The following is a 16,453-nucleotide window of genomic DNA, read 5'->3' as shown; positions in this document are numbered from 1 at the left end:
AATTTTGGGGCAAGGTCAGTTTTTTTCTTTTTCCATATGAATATCCAGTTTTTCTAGAACTTAGAAATCTGAACACAGACTTAGCATATAACCCAGAGATCTGATTCCTGGGATTTTACCTAAGAGAATTGAAAAGCATATGTCTATACACAAATCTGTATGCAAGTATTTATGGTGGTTTCTGTATTCATATTTATCAAAAAACATTAATATCCATTAGTGGGTGAATGGATAAACTGAAGTGAATTCATATAATAAAATACAACAATAAGAAGAAAAAATGGAAGCAACACTTTTGTAAATGAGGGGAAGATGGGTTAAAGGGAGGGGAAGGGTAAAGGGGAAAAAGGAATCAAGGTCTATCATGTACAGGTACAAATTTCCTATTTTCCCACTACACACAGTAACACTGGCATTATGCTAACAAAGAAATCAGACTCAGAGGCTTCACCCTGTATGACTGCACATATGCGACGTTCTAGAAAAAGCACAATGCTAAGGCTAGCCAACAAACCAGTGGTGACTCAGGGTTTGGAGTAGGAGAGGGTATTGGCCACAAGGGGGCACCAGGGAAATTTTCATGTTGGAAATGCTCTGTATTTTGATTGTGCCACTTAATACACGCAGGTATGAATTAGTCAAAATACATAGATTTAAAATTTTAAAATGGAGAGTGTCCATAGATTATACTTTAGTATACCTAAGCCAAAAACAGTAGGTAGAACAAGTCCTAGAATGGCTAAGGTCTTTAGATGTGAGAGACATCTTCAGCAAAAGTAACCATTTGACACAGAAGGATGGGCTTAGTGAAAGAAAGGGAACATTGAGGCAAAAGCCCAGTACCCTCAAGTTGCAGTTCACTGTGACTTTGAGAACAGAATTAGCCCCTGTTGCCCTGTCTGTGAAGTGAGGGTGTTCAATGAGGCAGCCTGGGGAAAGGCCAGGCTTTTGAAACTAGACAGTTTACATTCCAGTGCCTTTCCTGTCAACTCCTGAAACCTTTATTCCCTTATCTGGAAATAGGATTGATTTCACTTTTCTCTCAGATCAGGAGGATTCCCTGGCATCAGTGCATGAAGCACCCAAAACATAGCAGGTACTCAGCGCAGGTTCATTATTTTTTAAAATTTAATTTTATTGGTACACTTTTTTGATACAAAATGATCACATTCATCACAGGAAATTTGTACCTGTCCATGATAGACCTTGATTCCTCTTTTTTCCCATTCCCTTTTCCCTCCCTTTAACCCTTCTTCCCCTCCTTATTTACAAAAGCGTTGTTTCCAGTTTTTCCCTTCTGTTCTCTTTTCTTTTCCCTCCCTCCTTTTCCCCATCCCTCCTCCCTTGTTCCCCTTCCCATTTGAACATTTTCTTCCTAATTTTTAGTATCTATGATCCATTTTGGTCCTTATTTGTGCTTTCAGTTTCTCACAGTGTCCTACTTCATTGACTGCTGTCTGCAACTACTTTGTTGGTTCACTCTCATTTTCTGAGTACTTGGAGGGGAGTGACTCGTTTCTTGTATCTTCACTCACTCCCTCGGTGCCCTGTCCAGTATTCTAGCTTTTGGTAGAAGCACTCTCACATGAATATTTTCAGCCCCCATGTGTGCACTGAATTCCACACCTGCATGTTAGCATCTTAACTGGGCTGTTGTTGATCAGGCATCGCAATGTGTCCCAAACAGGATCTTCATTCTCTTCTTTCTCACAAGAGCTGCCTTTAGTCTTCTTCATCTCAGTTACTGACCACTGTTTCACCTTGTCTTGGCATCCATCACCCTTGACATTTCTTTTCTGTCACTTTTCAGAAAAATATCGTGGTCCTACCTTCAAAATCTGACTGCTTTTCACCATTCCACTGGACTACTCTGGCCCAAGCCACCACCATCTATTGTTTGGATGACTTCCAGGGCTTCCTGGCTGGTCACCCTGCCTTCCTTCCTACAATATAGTTTTAACGCAGAGGCCGGAGGCCAGAGAGAAATGGGTTGGTTTTTATCAATCACCTGGTTCCGGTGATTCTTGTACCACCTAAAGTACAAGCCACATCATTACAAGTCCTGCAAGACCTTGCATGACTAGAGCCCCTACCAGCCTCTCGCTTTGCCTTTTATCCAGCTCCTGCCTAACAGTGCTCCAGCCCTTGCCCCCTTGTTGTGCTTCACATGCATCAGGAACACTGCTACCTCAGGGCCACCTAATTACTTGTCCCTCTGTCTGGATAGTCTCCTAGACTATCTTTACTTCCCGAATCCTTGATGTCTTTATTTCCATGTCATTTTCCTAGGGAGACTTTCTTTAATTACCATATTTAAAGTTGTATCCCCTGCCTGGATACCCCTCCTTCTCAGCTCTTTTTGTTTGTTTGCTTTTATTTTTCTCCATAGCAATTATCACCTTCAGAAAAACTGCATAGTTTTAGTTATTGTTTATTTCTCCCATGACATAAGGGCAGGAGGATTAGTCTATTTTGATTCCTAGCTGTATTCCTAACCCCTAGCACAGTTTAGCATGGTGTGTAGACCAGTAGTCTTCCCACCTTAATTTGGCTCATGTTTGAAGAAGATCCGTCTCTGGTCAGCTGGCTCCAAGTGGAACCATCATGGTGAAGCTGCTTAGTTCATGGTGGTAGGGAAGTAGAGGAGGGGAACCTCCAGGAATCTTTTTAGACATTTTTTCCTAATCAGCCTCTGTGATGACTTGGATCTTGAATACCTTCCAAAGGCCACGTGCTGAACACCTGACTGCCAGCCTGTGGTGCTATTGGATGGCGGCACAGTCTTTAGGATGTGAGGCCTAGTAGAAGGAAGTGGGGCTCCTGGAATTGTGCCACTGATGGTAAGATTAGGACTTTCCTCGTCCTTTCTTTCTCTTTGCTTTCTAGCCTTCAGGAAGTGGGCAGCTCTGCACCACCACAAGCTCTCCACCATGATATTCGGCCTGCCATGTGCCCAAAGCCTTGGATTCAAAGCAATCCTGGACCAAAATTTCTGGAAGCATGAGCCAAATAAATCTTCCTCCTTATAAGGTGATTCTCTCAAGTGTTTTGTCACAGCCACAGAAAAAGCCAACTCATCTACCCTCCTATAAACTTTTTAATACACAGATATAATTATTCATTGCCTTCTGATTATATGAATATTTGTGTTTGTACATATACATGCTTTATAAAGACTAAGGTTTTTTTCTCCAAAACCAATTTTCACACCTTTAAGAGGCTTATTCTTTCATTGGACATGCACAGTGCAGCTCTTGGATACATAAATGATGTATGAATATGTCCTGCTTGGAGCAGGACACCAGGGTAGAGTTGGCTGTTCTTAGCAGGTCTGGAGTTTCTTCGTGGAAACCAGTGGATCAGATTTAAAGGAGTTAATATTGCATCTGTGAGGAGGAAAGGCTAAGAGAAAAAGTAAGAGGCAGTCCTATTGTGGCCCTTGGCCAGAGAAATAGAGGCTAGCAGTGTCAGTAGTGATGGGAGTTTCTGGTTAAAAACAAGAATTTGTCCACTAGAAAGCACAGTCACTGTGGACCTTAGTGTGAAATAGCTCTGAGGGACAGTGATGACAAGATGGATGGAAATACGTTAGGGAAAAACCCAGGGCAATAGAGAGGAGATAGAGTAGTAGCCAGAGGGGCTGATAGGATAGGGGTCTGGTTTATTTTTTCATTTTCTTTTATTTTGGTTTTAGAAGTTGAAAGACTTGATTTAGCAAATGGAATAGAATTTCAAATCCCTTTATTAAATGGAAAATTTTAATCCAGCATACTTTAGAGATTGTTGACATACTACATGGAAACTCGCTGATGTTTAATAATAGGTTTAAAGTTTGGGATTTGGAAAAAAGAGCTCATCTCAAACCTGAACATGACAAAGCTGTTTTTGTTAGCAGAGGAGGAGGATAGGAAGAAGGCAATCTTTGGGCTATTTCTGTTATTTTGTCCAAAGGTTCAACTGTCTGTGGGGGTACTTTTTATTTATTTATATTTTTTGATGAACAACATTACAACAACAAAATTATAATTACAATGAAATAATCCTATCGACATAAAAGCAAGATTTTTCTTTATTTTTGTTTCTTTCAAGTCTTTGTATACCTTCATATTTATCTTTGGAATTCCTACAATCATTGTGTAGTTTTGAGGATCATCTGCTGCTTTTTCCCTTAGAATATAAGCGTTTTTCTCCATCATCCATGCTGTCTTTGTGACTGTCATTTAGGTAGTAGTGTGGATTTTTCACCCCTCTGACACACTGCTTCCTGTTAGATCAGCTTCCACTCCTTCAGGATTATGGCTCGTGCTTCAGAATTTCTTCAAACACATTCTCTTTTCTTTCTTATCATGGGGGTGAGAGAAGTGTGGGAATAACTCAACTAGAAGAGTTACCAGGGAAGGGATTACTTGGGTCAAAGTGCTTCCTAAAAGACTGTTAGGTATGATGCAGCCACAAGATAACCTAAAGAACATGAGCTGTGTTTTGTAACATACACATTAAACTCAACCCCAGTTCAAAGCTCCAGTTCCTCTCCCTACAATCTGGAAAGCAGATCCTGACAAGAAACAGAGAGCTGGAAGAAACTAGTCATTGGGATCACTTTCTTAACAGCAGAGTGCAAGAAACCTAAGTCACAGGAGATAGAGGGTAAAAAACAAACCCACACTGCATGCGTTGGTGTGCAGAGGAAGCTGTTTCGCCTGTAGTGCTCAAGTCTACCCTCACGAAACAGAGCTAAGTCACCATGAAACACTGGCAGTAGTGATGCTCTCTGCGGGAAATCTGCCCTCCCGTACTCCTCAGTGGGGCATGCATTCTTTGGGATCTGTCCCTGTCCTCCCACGTGGTGACCTCTTCAGCCTAGCCTGGATAGATACTGCGCCCCTGTCCCGTGCCCAGTCCTGCCCTTTTCCTATCAGACGCTATTCCAGATTTCCCCTGCTCCAAAGCCCCTGTCACACCTTTCCTCCGTCTCTTAGTTGTGCGTGGCTTGCAAAGGGCTCTTCAGGGTTTTGTGAACTGAAATCTCAATTTCACGGGAAATGTGGAGGCCAACAGGAGATTCTAGCAATGTTAGGCACCCATGGCCACCCACACCTTCGCTGTTGTACACACCCAACCTCCCCTTCATTCTTAGTGGAAGAAATATTTTATCCTGTCCAAGGCACGGCCATTTCCCCATGTTATCAGCTCCATACTTTTTCACCTTTGCTGGGTCTTTCTAATCTGTTACATAAGCCCCCTTCCCATTCCTCTTTAGCTGCCCCCACCCCTCCAGCTGTATCTTTTCAGTAAGGAAAATAAGGAAGATCTTCTCTTTGTGAACACACACACACACACACACACACACACACACACACACTGCCTAATTATTTCCTGACTTCAGTCCTTTCCCTTATACCCCTTCACCTTTTCTCTTGGTCTTCACCTCTCATTGTCTCCTTAGCTCCTACACAGACTTCCTCTCCCCATCATGCCATCAAAACTGCTTTGGAAAAGGTCTTATGTCTTTCTGAGAGTGGCATTCTAAGGACTATTTTTCCTGTCTGTCATTTGACATCCTGTGGTGTGTAAACTTGTTAACTCTTATTTCTGTGGTGAAGCTCTCTCCTCCTTTGGCTTCCCCTAGCTGGTTGCCTCCCGTCTCACTGACCCTCCCTGCGTCTCCTTTGCCAGGGCCCCACCTCCACAGATACATTCATGTTTTCTAGGACATGTCTTTGTCTACTTTCTCATGCAGTTGCCATCCCTGAGAAAACTTACCTCCAGTTATGGTTCCAAGTCCCGCCCCTGATATGCCACAGCAGATCTACCCTCGGCTTTTTTAATCTCCAAGTTTGTACATGGGATGATTGAAGTATACAGTGAATGTTTACATTTTAAAATGTATTACAATAGCAGGCGCATTGCCGTTAATCCCCCTCAAAATAGTCCCTTTCGCTTCCAACGCATTTATTCTGTCATTCTTACTACCTTCTAAAGCAAGTCTAAAAGCCTTCTTTCATGTTTTACAAGGTGTGGGGGGAAATTACAGTGAATGCTGCTGCTGAGCGCCCTCCAGTGAAAAGGAAGAGTTGTTAAAAACACTACGGTGTGCCTTCATCCACCTCGTACTCGGAGTCTACCTCTTCTCCAAAGTCAAAATGACGGTGAAAGATAAACATTTCAAATGGGTTTAGAACGCTGAGGCAGCCACTGTAGTGCAAGACACGAAAAGGACTCCCACAACTGCTTCAAAAACTGGCACGCATGATAGGATGAATGGGTTAGACGCTCGGGGGAGTGTTTTGAGGAGTCTTTTTTTTTTTTTTTTAATATGGAACCCTTCACGAATTTGCGTGTCATCCTTGTGCAGGGCCATGCTAATCTTCTCTGTATGGCTCCAATATATGTGCTGCCGAAGCAAGCACGGTCACGTGTCTTTTACTAGAGTACATTTTTTTAAAATGTAAACATTGACAGTATTTTCGCTCCTACCTCATATATCTGATGGTTATCTCTTGTTCATGTTCAGCATGACCAAAACCAATTCCATTTTCATTTCTTCCATTTGTGTTTATAATCTCAGTGAATTGTAACAGATATCCCTCCAGCAGAAATCTGCACTTTATCCTGTCTCCAAGTTCCGTTGGTTTTTGCATCTGAATATTTTGAAAATAGCTCTCCTCCATTCCATTCCTCTGTCAGTGTATTGATTTGAATCACCAGATATTGCTGACCCCTCTGACTATTCTCCTACCCACCATTTGCTCTTCTCATCCATCTTCTGTCCTACCACACAATTTAACTTCCTCAGATGGCTTCATACTACCTTCAAGATAAAATTAACTGCCTTGATAGAGCAAACGAGGGCTTCACCTCTTGGTTGCTGGTTTTCTTTCCCGTCTCCTAAGGCTGCCTTCCAGGATTGTCTTTCTCCTCTTCATTCTCACACGTACTCCACACTCTGGCTTCAGTTAGCTCATCACATCTTTACTTGGAAAGCTTCTGCAATGTCATCTAGTGGCACCTAGTGTTACAGTTTAGATCCAAAATCTTATAGATTCAAAGGTTGGGCATTTTGAAAGTGACCGGATCATGAGGACTCTAATTTTATCAGTGGATTGAGCCACTGATGAATTTATAATCTGAAAGCATTATTGGAAAGTGACAGAAACTTTTAAGGGAGTGGATCATGGTGGGTGTCATCTTTATAAACTATATCTGGTCGCTGGCCCCTTTGGGCTCTTCCCTTCTCTCTCTGCTTCTTGGCTGCCAAGAGGTGAGCAGTTTTTCTCTACCATGCCCTTCTACCATAATCTTTCTGCCTTGCCACAGATCTTAAAGCAATGCAGCCAGCTGACCATGGACTGAAACATCAGAAACCATAAGCCCAATCAAATCTTCCCTCTTTTAAATTGTTTTTTTCAGCTATTTTGTCACAGTGATGAAAATCTGACTAACACAGCTAGCTGATTGTCTGAGCTTTCTTGTGATTTCCCTTGCCCTCATAAAGAGTGACTCTTTCTTGGAGCTTTCTGAAAAAAAGATACAATAACCAATAGTAAGTAATCAGTGCTGTTCAAACATCAGTGGCTCTGATTCTTCCTCATTCTGTGCTCATAGTAGAATTGTATACATCTTGGCCCCTCAGAAGTTAGGTGTGGCTATGTAGCGTGCCCTGGCTGAGAAAATACAAGTGGAAGTAGCACGTGTGAGTTCCAGGTCAGAGAATTTAATTGCCTGTGTGATGGCTGTTACAACAGTCAACGTTCCAGATCCAGATGGTGGCTGTGTCCTAGATTAGACCCACATTGGATCTCTGAAAAAGTATAGATACTGTGAACAAAAGAGCACATCTTTTTTATTTAAATCTATAAAGTTTGGGCTTATGTGTTTTTAAAATGCAGCCTAGCCCTCCTGATTGCTTATATGGTTCTTCCAAGCAACTGGTTACTTCACAACACTTCTGCTAGATTTGTAATTGTTCAACAAGCATCTTTTAAAATTCTTATTTCATTTGCATGGAGCACAACACAAAGGCACATAATAGGCACTCAGTAATCATCTGGGGAGAGAAGTGGGGGCATGTGTACTCTAATTTGCCAGTAATTTGTCTTACATGTAAAATCATGCTGTTTTCAACAGATCATTGGTGGGTAATAACACTTTTTCTAACTACTCAATATGTTCCTTTATTGCTCACCTTTTATTTATGTCTTATTTGATATCTCTAAATGTTTGGCTTTCAGGTCAGCTGTCTTAAAACTTACTTCATTTCTATCTGCTGGATTCTTTCATTCTGTTTTATCTATTACTGATTCCAGCCAGTCGTATCTTTTAACCTATAAATTTTAAAACGGGGATTAGTAACTTGAATGTAAATCTATACTTACTGGCATTAAACAGAATAATAGATGACTGAAATACATTGTATCACCATAGGGATAGGAAGGGATAGGGTAGGAAGGGTGGAGGTGCCAGAAGGGAAAAGAAATGGCCAAACATTAGTTGAGCAACACCTCAGGTTGGACAGAGCATAACTTTTGTAGTTAGGAAAGTCTGTATTTAATCCAATGCTGCTGTTTACAATGCCCGTGGGTCTCCATACGTCTGAGATCCCTTATCTGTAAACATGACTAGTAAAATAGCTGGTCTCATAGAAATAGAGAGTAGAATAATGCTTATCAGAGGCTGGGGGTAGTGGGCAACACTGGTCAACAGGGACACAGTTATACTGAGATAGGAGGAAAAAGTTTTCAAGTTCTGTTGCACAGTGAGGAGACTATAGCTAACATTAGTGTGTTGTATACTTAAAAATATCTAGAAGAAAGGATTTTGCACATTTTACCACAAAGACGTGATAACTGTGTGAGGTGCTAGATATGCGAATTACTTTGATTTAATCATCATAAATCATACATTACTAAAACATCACATTGTAGCCCATGAATATGTACAATTACATGTCAATTAAAAGTAAAATTTAAAAAGCGAAATGTCACAGAGAAATACCAGTGAGATCATTTATCCGGACGCTCTCTGTGAATCTGAAGTGATGATGAGAACAGCAGGAGGGCCGTCCTCCTCAAAAGAGGGAAGAACGTGGGAACTCAGTGCAGTGCATCTCCCAGTCTGAGGCTCAGCCACTGGGGCGGGTGAGAGCTGTTTGGCCCATAGGTGCTCAGCGAACATGTGTACAATGGAACCAAAGAGCCCCACCTCCCCAGGAGTCCTTGCATGGAATTCAAGCGAACTTCTGTCTTGTAGCTAAGACTTTACTTTTTCCCCCAGACCAGGTAGGTGACTATTGCTATACATAACCCTGGAACTTTGGATTTATGGTTAATTGCTTATTTGATACTTGTCACACGCTCTCCTCATGGTCTGATATGTTGTTCCCATTTTCATTTCTATTTCCCTTGTGCAGTTTCTTGGACATTCTCTGTAATGATGTTTGGACTGATGCTATACCTCTAAAAGGGGCCCCCTGGGAGTCTCTTTGGAAGGAGAAGAGCCCTTCCCTAGGAGACAGGCAGATGGAAGTCAAGTGTTAGCTTTGTTTCTGATAAAATGATTAGAGAATGTGGCTTAGATGCTCCCCAAAAGAAGCAGCTTCACTCATGCAGACAGGCAGGCCTGGGCAGTAGGAAGCCAGCCTGCCAAGGACAGAGCTGACTCTTTGCTCAGCCAGTCACTGAATAGGTTTCTATGACTGGCGAGCAGAATTGCAAACAGGGGAGATCTTTGGGTTTGAGAGCCAAGTATGCTCAGTTCCTTCCTCATACCCTCTGAGGCCAGGTGGGTGTAGCTAATTCATAGAATTATGAAGCTAAAGGAATGGAAGCCACAATCTTGGCTTGAGTTTGACCAGACAACCTCCAAGTGTGGAGAAGCAATGCTAAATACCGCTCCTCATGCCTGCCTGCCTTGTGGTAGCATCCGTCATCCCTGACGATGAACACCTCCACCTCTTGGCCTCTGCTGCTTCCACCTGCCTTGGCCCCCACCAGTCACCTTGGCCATTCTCGGCTGCTTGAGTCAGCTGGGGAGTTTTTAAACATTCCAGTGCTCAGACCCAGTGCCCAGAGATCCAGATTCAATTGGTCTGGGATAGAGTCTGGCATTAGTAATTTTAACAGCTCCCCGGATGATTTTAAATCACAACGAAGGTCATGGACCACTGATCTAACAGTTTTGGTCTCATCAACACTTCTTGCCTTTATCTGGCCAGATGTGCAATGCAGATAATGCCATCTGTGAAGCCCTCAGAACTCAGGCAGCCTCTGATAGTGATGTCAGCAATGGCACAGTGACTCTGCCCAGATTAAAGCCACAGAAGTAGTTTCAGAGGTCCTGTTATTCTTCTCAACTTGTCCTCCACATGAAAGAATGTGCTTTTAAAAAAAGTATTTGGCCCCTTGGTGCTCAGCTATTCTTGAAATAGAATGAGAGAAGATTTCTTTCTTTTTACAGAAATGCTCTTGATCTGACTTTCCCCTTCACCCCCTCTGCAGCGAGTCATCACGGAGACCCAGTAAAAGACCTTCCCTGACATAAGCTCGATTCATTCATCTCCCTTAACATCACTCATAATCTTACACCCAGGTATTGAGCCAGGCTTCTGATGGCCACGTGGTGAGGCAAAATGAAATCCATGACCCCAGCACTTAAAAAGGGGGGAACTGATGATATGATAGAACCATTTAAAATACAGTTTTCTCGGCACTTTACCTGAATTTCTCTCAGCTGAAGTGTATCCGCCTGACTCAGACCCATTCAGATGCAGCTATCAGTGAGTCTTAATCACCACAGTGGCTTAGGGACAGCAGCTGCACTGGCACATATGTGTCTCTGATAACAGAATCTATTTAACTGCTCCTAATCCACAGGGGTATGATTATGTTGGGGTAATAACTCCCAAGAATGGCTTTGCCACAGTTAGAGCATGCTGAGAGGGAGGGAGCAAAGTAGGAGCTCTGAATAAATTAATCTGCCAGGTATAAAGTTTGCTATTATCCAATTCTATTATACCTGTAATAAAAGTGTCTCATGCCACACCCCATCTGGGTGTCTAAATGCATGACTAAATGGGGGGGTAAATTTGTCATTCTTTAAGGTGCATGAATTTTATTTAAATATATGCCTATAGCTTTATAGAACCCTTAACATATCTCAGATAAAAATGAACCTTGGTTTTTTCATTTTTAAAAAACAAGATTTTAATTAATGTTCTGATTCTATTCCACCGATAACACATCAGTTCTTTAAATGAATAAAGTGCTCATACCTGTTTTTCTTTTGGTCCCTGGCTCAGCTTTGAAACAGTTTATGTCACCTCAGGAAAGTCTGCCATTTTGTTAATTGCTGCGGTGAAATCACTGCTGTAGTCAAAGTAACTGACTTTGAAGATTGTACCATAAATACTTTAGTTGGTAGTAATCTTCAGTCAGGTAACCACAAATGAAATCACATATCTCTGCCTTAAACCCAGTCAGTCTCAAGGCAATTTCACTTATGTAACTCAAAAGTTAGAATGAAGCATGTGACCTGCTCAACTTTCATCATTAAACAGGCTTGACATGACTATTTTGTCTTCCAAAGATCAATGACTAGGGTTTATATATCATGACATTAAAATGTGAAGTAAAGAAACAATGAATGAATTCAAGTCACATGGACACATAAAAAGTTGTCGTGAACTATTGTCATTTTTCAAATAGATGATGAGGGCTGAGGATATTGCTCCATAGTGCAATGTATGCACACTTGAGGTACGGATTCAATACCCTAGCACCACACAACACACACCCACACACACACACCCACACACACACAAGATGGTGAAACTGAAGGCTAATCTTGTATTGTCCTCATCTTTTGGAAGCCTTTTTGTATATTCTAAGTAGGCAAGACTTGGCAAAGGAAAGAGTATAATCCGTTACATGCCTCTGAATTTAAATTCAGGTCTACTACCAATTGGTTTTGTGACTTTGGGAACATATCGTGACCTCCTTGTTTTTCCAGTTTCCATACTTGTCCAAGAGTTACTTGTCATAACACTGTACACATAGAATATATGTAAAATGCTTGTCGTCTGTGAGATACTCCATAAATGGGTAGTTGAAATAAGCATTATTTTTCTTCTGAAATGTCTGAAAGTCCTTGGAATGAATGAATTCCCCTCAGAAATTAGAAGAGAAAGCAGAAAGTATGAGAACAACCTTGGTGTTATAACCCAATAGGTAAAGTTATACTGCACAGCTGAGTACCAGAGCTCTCAGAACCATCATTATGTTAGATGAAAGAAGCCAGGCTCAAAAAACAAGTATTCATGATCTCACTCATATGGAATTTTAAAAAGTTGACCTCATGGAAGTTGTGAGTAGTCATGCAGCTGCTAGAGGCTGGGGAGAATAGCGGAGACATAGGGATGGGGAAAGGTTGGTCAGTGGGTACTAAGTCATGGTTACATGGGAGTGGGAAGTTCTGGTGGGCTGTCGCCTAATAAGGTGACTAGAGATCCAACTAATGTACTGTGTATCTTGAAAAGCTAGAAGAAAGGATTCTGAAAGTTTTCACCATAATTAAATGATAAATGTTTGAGGTGATAGATATATTTATCCTGATTTAAATATGACACAGTGTATACATATATCAAAGCAGCACATGGTAACCATAAATATGTGCATTTGTATGTACCAGTAAAAATATGCTTAAATATATAAAAAAGGACTATGATACTCTTGTTAGCCCTTAGTGAGCCCCCAGGTATGAATGGCAGTGACCAATGGTTTTACTTGATTAGAGTACAGGTTGATTTAAAGGGAAGAAGGGTGTGTGTTGTGAGCCTGTGCGCGCACACACATGAGCACACCTTTCCAAAATTACAATTCTTGAACAAGGCTGATCCTGCAAGGTTTTGGATTGTTTTGATGAAGACACAGGAGGGTAGTTATTAGAGAAAGGGAGAGATAAAAAGCTTTTCTCTGGACTGAAAAAGGAGAACAAGAAGTTTCTTTCCACGTACCTCACTGCTCAGAGCATAATTTTCATGAAGTTCCTCTTCTGCGTAAAGAATACCCTTGGAGTGTTAGACACACTGATCATTTCTGAATTCTTAACATTTATCATCTTAAGAAATTAGACTTGGGGAAGAGGAATTATTTAGTAAGGATGAATGAAGAGTTTAGGAAAATAAGAAGAGTAGGAGATCAGCTTCTCTGCTTTTTGACCCTTCCCTTTTGGCTTTCTCAACAACTCCATCTCAGGTTTTTTTGTATTTGTGGTGGCTCCTGGATGTCCCCCTAAAACCTCGTGGGGCTTTTGAATGGTGATAGGATTGTAAGTAGACTTGTTAGGAGGTGAGGCCTGGTCAGAACGGTGTGTCACTGTGGAACCTGGAAGAGTTTCTCTCTCCCTGGTCCCCCCGCCCGCATGCTGTGGATGCTATGGATGGAAACCTATAAAAACTGTGAGCCAAAATAAACTTCTCCTCCTTTAATTTGTAGATGTTTGGTATTCTGTCCCAGTGACAGAAAAGCTGCTCTCAGGAATCCACTAACCTATATCCCCAGAATTCCAAAGCATCCCTTTCTTCATTAGCTCCTTTTTCATTTTAATTTTTTCTGCACAAAAAGTAAGGGATTGTGGCAGGGAAGAAAAAAAGTACTCACTCTGGTTATGAAATTTGTCTGGGTCCTGATAAATAGCAGATATTTTGGAATACTTTAAAAATCATGAGCTTTGAATAATGGAGTTAAAGCACTTATAACTCACCCACTTCTAATAATGGTGGCTGAAATCTGTCAGTGGAGGGAAACTTCAAGTGACTGAGACTAGAAGGGTCATATAATTTTAAAGCTAGAAGGGCCTTTTTGAGAATAGCCAGACACACATCTCATAGATCACAGAGCATTTGAACTGGAAAAGATGTTAAGAAATTACCTACTTTCAGTACCCTTTTATGGAAGCAAGACCTAAAAATCAATCAAGTGATGAGGTTTGTCCAGTGTCTAATCCCCAGTAAGTGGCCGAGTCACCTGGAATCTAGGCTGTTTAATCCTAATAGTGTCATCTTACTAAACATTGGTTAGAAATTCTTCGTATCCTGTTTTAGGCCCTGGTTTGAGGGAGTACCAGAAACAAATACTATCTATCCCCTGCCTTCTTGAGGATTAAGATGTTCTCACAGAGAAGAAATGCACATTCTCAAATACTGGTAGGTGTTTGTTTGTTTTCTTTTGGTATCAGGGATTGAATTCAGGTCCTTGTGCTTGTGAAGCAGGCAGCAGAACCACTGAGCTAAATCCCCAGCCCACTACTGATACCTATTTTGAAATAATGAAGAGGACATCAAGATCGAGGGAGAACAGAATCATACTTGGATAAGAGAAGCTGAAGTTATTCCTTCTCACACATTACTATCTTTCAAACCATTAATTGCAATTGTTGCAATAAGGAATAAAACCACTATAGGTTAGACTTTTTTTCAAGGGACGAACAATATGGCCTCTCAGTGAAGAGGCAGAAGGATGCTGGCTAGGTAAAAGTGACTTCCTTCTCTTTTCTTTCACCAGGCAGGATTCCAAAGTCAATTCTATAGCCTCCCTATAATCTCCCCCACCATGCCTGCTTCCACATAGGCCCTGTGTTACAGTTTGGGTCTAGATGTCCCTCCCAAAGCCTCATGCAGTCATAGGTGAGTGAATATAGAGTGTGTGGTGCTAGGATTAAGGGCCTGTGATTACTACACCACTGCACCTGAGTGATTGGTTTGGCACCACCCTAATCCCAGTAGTCTGAGTAAGATAAAAGGAGCAGAAAGACACTGTTAAGGTTCCTTATTGCCACGAACTGTTCCTCCTCTGTGATGCCCCTCTGCTGCTCTGCCTTGGAGCCAACTGATTATGGACTGAAACCTCTATGATCTGTAAACCAAGTAACCTTCTTCCCCTTTAACTTTGGGTAACGGGTATTTTGTCTCAGGAACAAGAGAAAAGTAATTAACACACCCTACTTTAAGGAAGGGTAGGGATATCAAAGCCCTTTGCTCTTCTGCCATGGGTCAGGCAATAGCAGAAATGCAGGATGTGCAGGGTGGGGCACATCAGATCAGCAGGGGATAAGAGGCAGAGTTGAAAACGACCATGGAGACTCAGAGTGCCAACTGGCAGTGACAGTCACAGAGACCCTAGATCCAACTACAGTGCTCTATCACAAATATGTTCAGAAAGCCACCCTCTCGTTCACGGAAGTAGTTTCATCATCCTGTCTGCAATCTAGGTCACATGCCTCATTCGGTAAAGAAACTGCTTTTCTAAAATATGAAATAAGCTCAATATCTGCTAAGCTTTTTACAAATTTCAATGATAGGGTCCACATGCGCACATTTTACAAAGTATGGCTAAAGTTACAAGCTGTGATACATGACTAGTTAAATTTTATTTTTCACATTAAAAAAAAAAGGATTCCATATGTCTTACCAGCCCATTGAACTGCCTTGTCAATGACTAGATCAGTATATCTCGGAATGATTGATACCATGTGATTCTTGGTATCATATTTTGATATTTTCTGAAATGTTTCAAACCACCAAAACAGAAGCCCACTCACATATTCTGAGCACATAACTAGCATTTTTTGTCTTGTTGGCTACATTTAGAGTTTAAACATCATCATTAAAATTTTACAGGGGACATATCAGGAAAAATTAAGCCCTCCAGTTGTGTTGCCTTGAAAGGAGAATCTTCCTTCATTATAATGAATGAAATTGTGTGCTAGGTACGAATGTTGTGACCTCTAGAAAATGAACCACTGGCCCATAACTGCATGAGAATCCACAAGCGTAAATGAGGCAGAAGTTTTCCCAGCGTAACTGTGCGTGCTCGCAGAGCAGATTCTTGTTATAATTAAACAAGATGGAGTGGTCATTTGGGAACATTTAATAGGAACAAACATGACTATATTGCCAAACTCTTCTGCTGCCGTTCTCATTCTCATGTTGTGCCATATATCTAGGTTTTAAAAGTGACACAAACATTGCACATGAAAACAACACACATAGACTTGTGTAGCAGAACCACTAAAAAATCATTTAGAATATGAACACCATCAATGGCCAATTTATTCAGAATGAATCTCCCTCTAAATCTGTACTGTCTAATCCACTAGCCATTAAAATGGGCACCTGAAATGTGGCTACCCTGCATTAGGCATGCTATAAGTACAAGACAACACAATTTTAAAGCACTAAGAAAAACAAGAGCACGTAAAGTATCTCAATATTTTTATATTAATTACATGTTTAATATTCTTGGTATCTTAGGTTAAAGAAAATATTAACTTCTTTTAACCTGCTTATTTTTGCTTTTGTTTTTTCTAATGTGGTACTAGAACATTTTAAATTACAATGTGCTTTGCATTCATGACTTGAATTGTATTTCTCTTTCTTTTTTTTTTTTTTTTTTTTTGA

The 16,453-nt window shown here is 41.1% G+C and overlaps 1 protein-coding gene and 1 pseudogene across 4 annotated transcripts in view; both read right to left on the bottom strand.

Moving 5' to 3' along the window:
- Clrn1 (clarin 1) overlaps positions 1-16,453 on the bottom strand; it is a 45,633-nt gene that overhangs the window by 22,408 nt on the left and 6,772 nt on the right. The window contains exon 2 of one of the 4 annotated variants that reach the window (XM_010625316.2): positions 7,453-7,517. The exons of the other annotated variants lie outside the window; for them this stretch is intronic. Coding sequence (XP_010623618.1) covers positions 7,453-7,517 — 65 coding nt within the window. The remainder of the gene's footprint in view (positions 1-7,452; positions 7,518-16,453) is intronic. 4 annotated transcript variants of the gene reach the window in all.
- Positions 6,311-6,410, bottom strand: LOC117284522 (annotated as a pseudogene).

The sequence above is a fragment of the Fukomys damarensis genome, unplaced genomic scaffold, assembly GCF_012274545.1.
Source record: "Fukomys damarensis isolate Sample0158 unplaced genomic scaffold, DMR_v1.0_HiC HiC_scaffold_37, whole genome shotgun sequence".
NCBI classification, from domain to species: Eukaryota; Metazoa; Chordata; class Mammalia; order Rodentia; family Bathyergidae; genus Fukomys; species Fukomys damarensis.
This window is presented reverse-complemented; position numbering and strand designations above follow the sequence as displayed.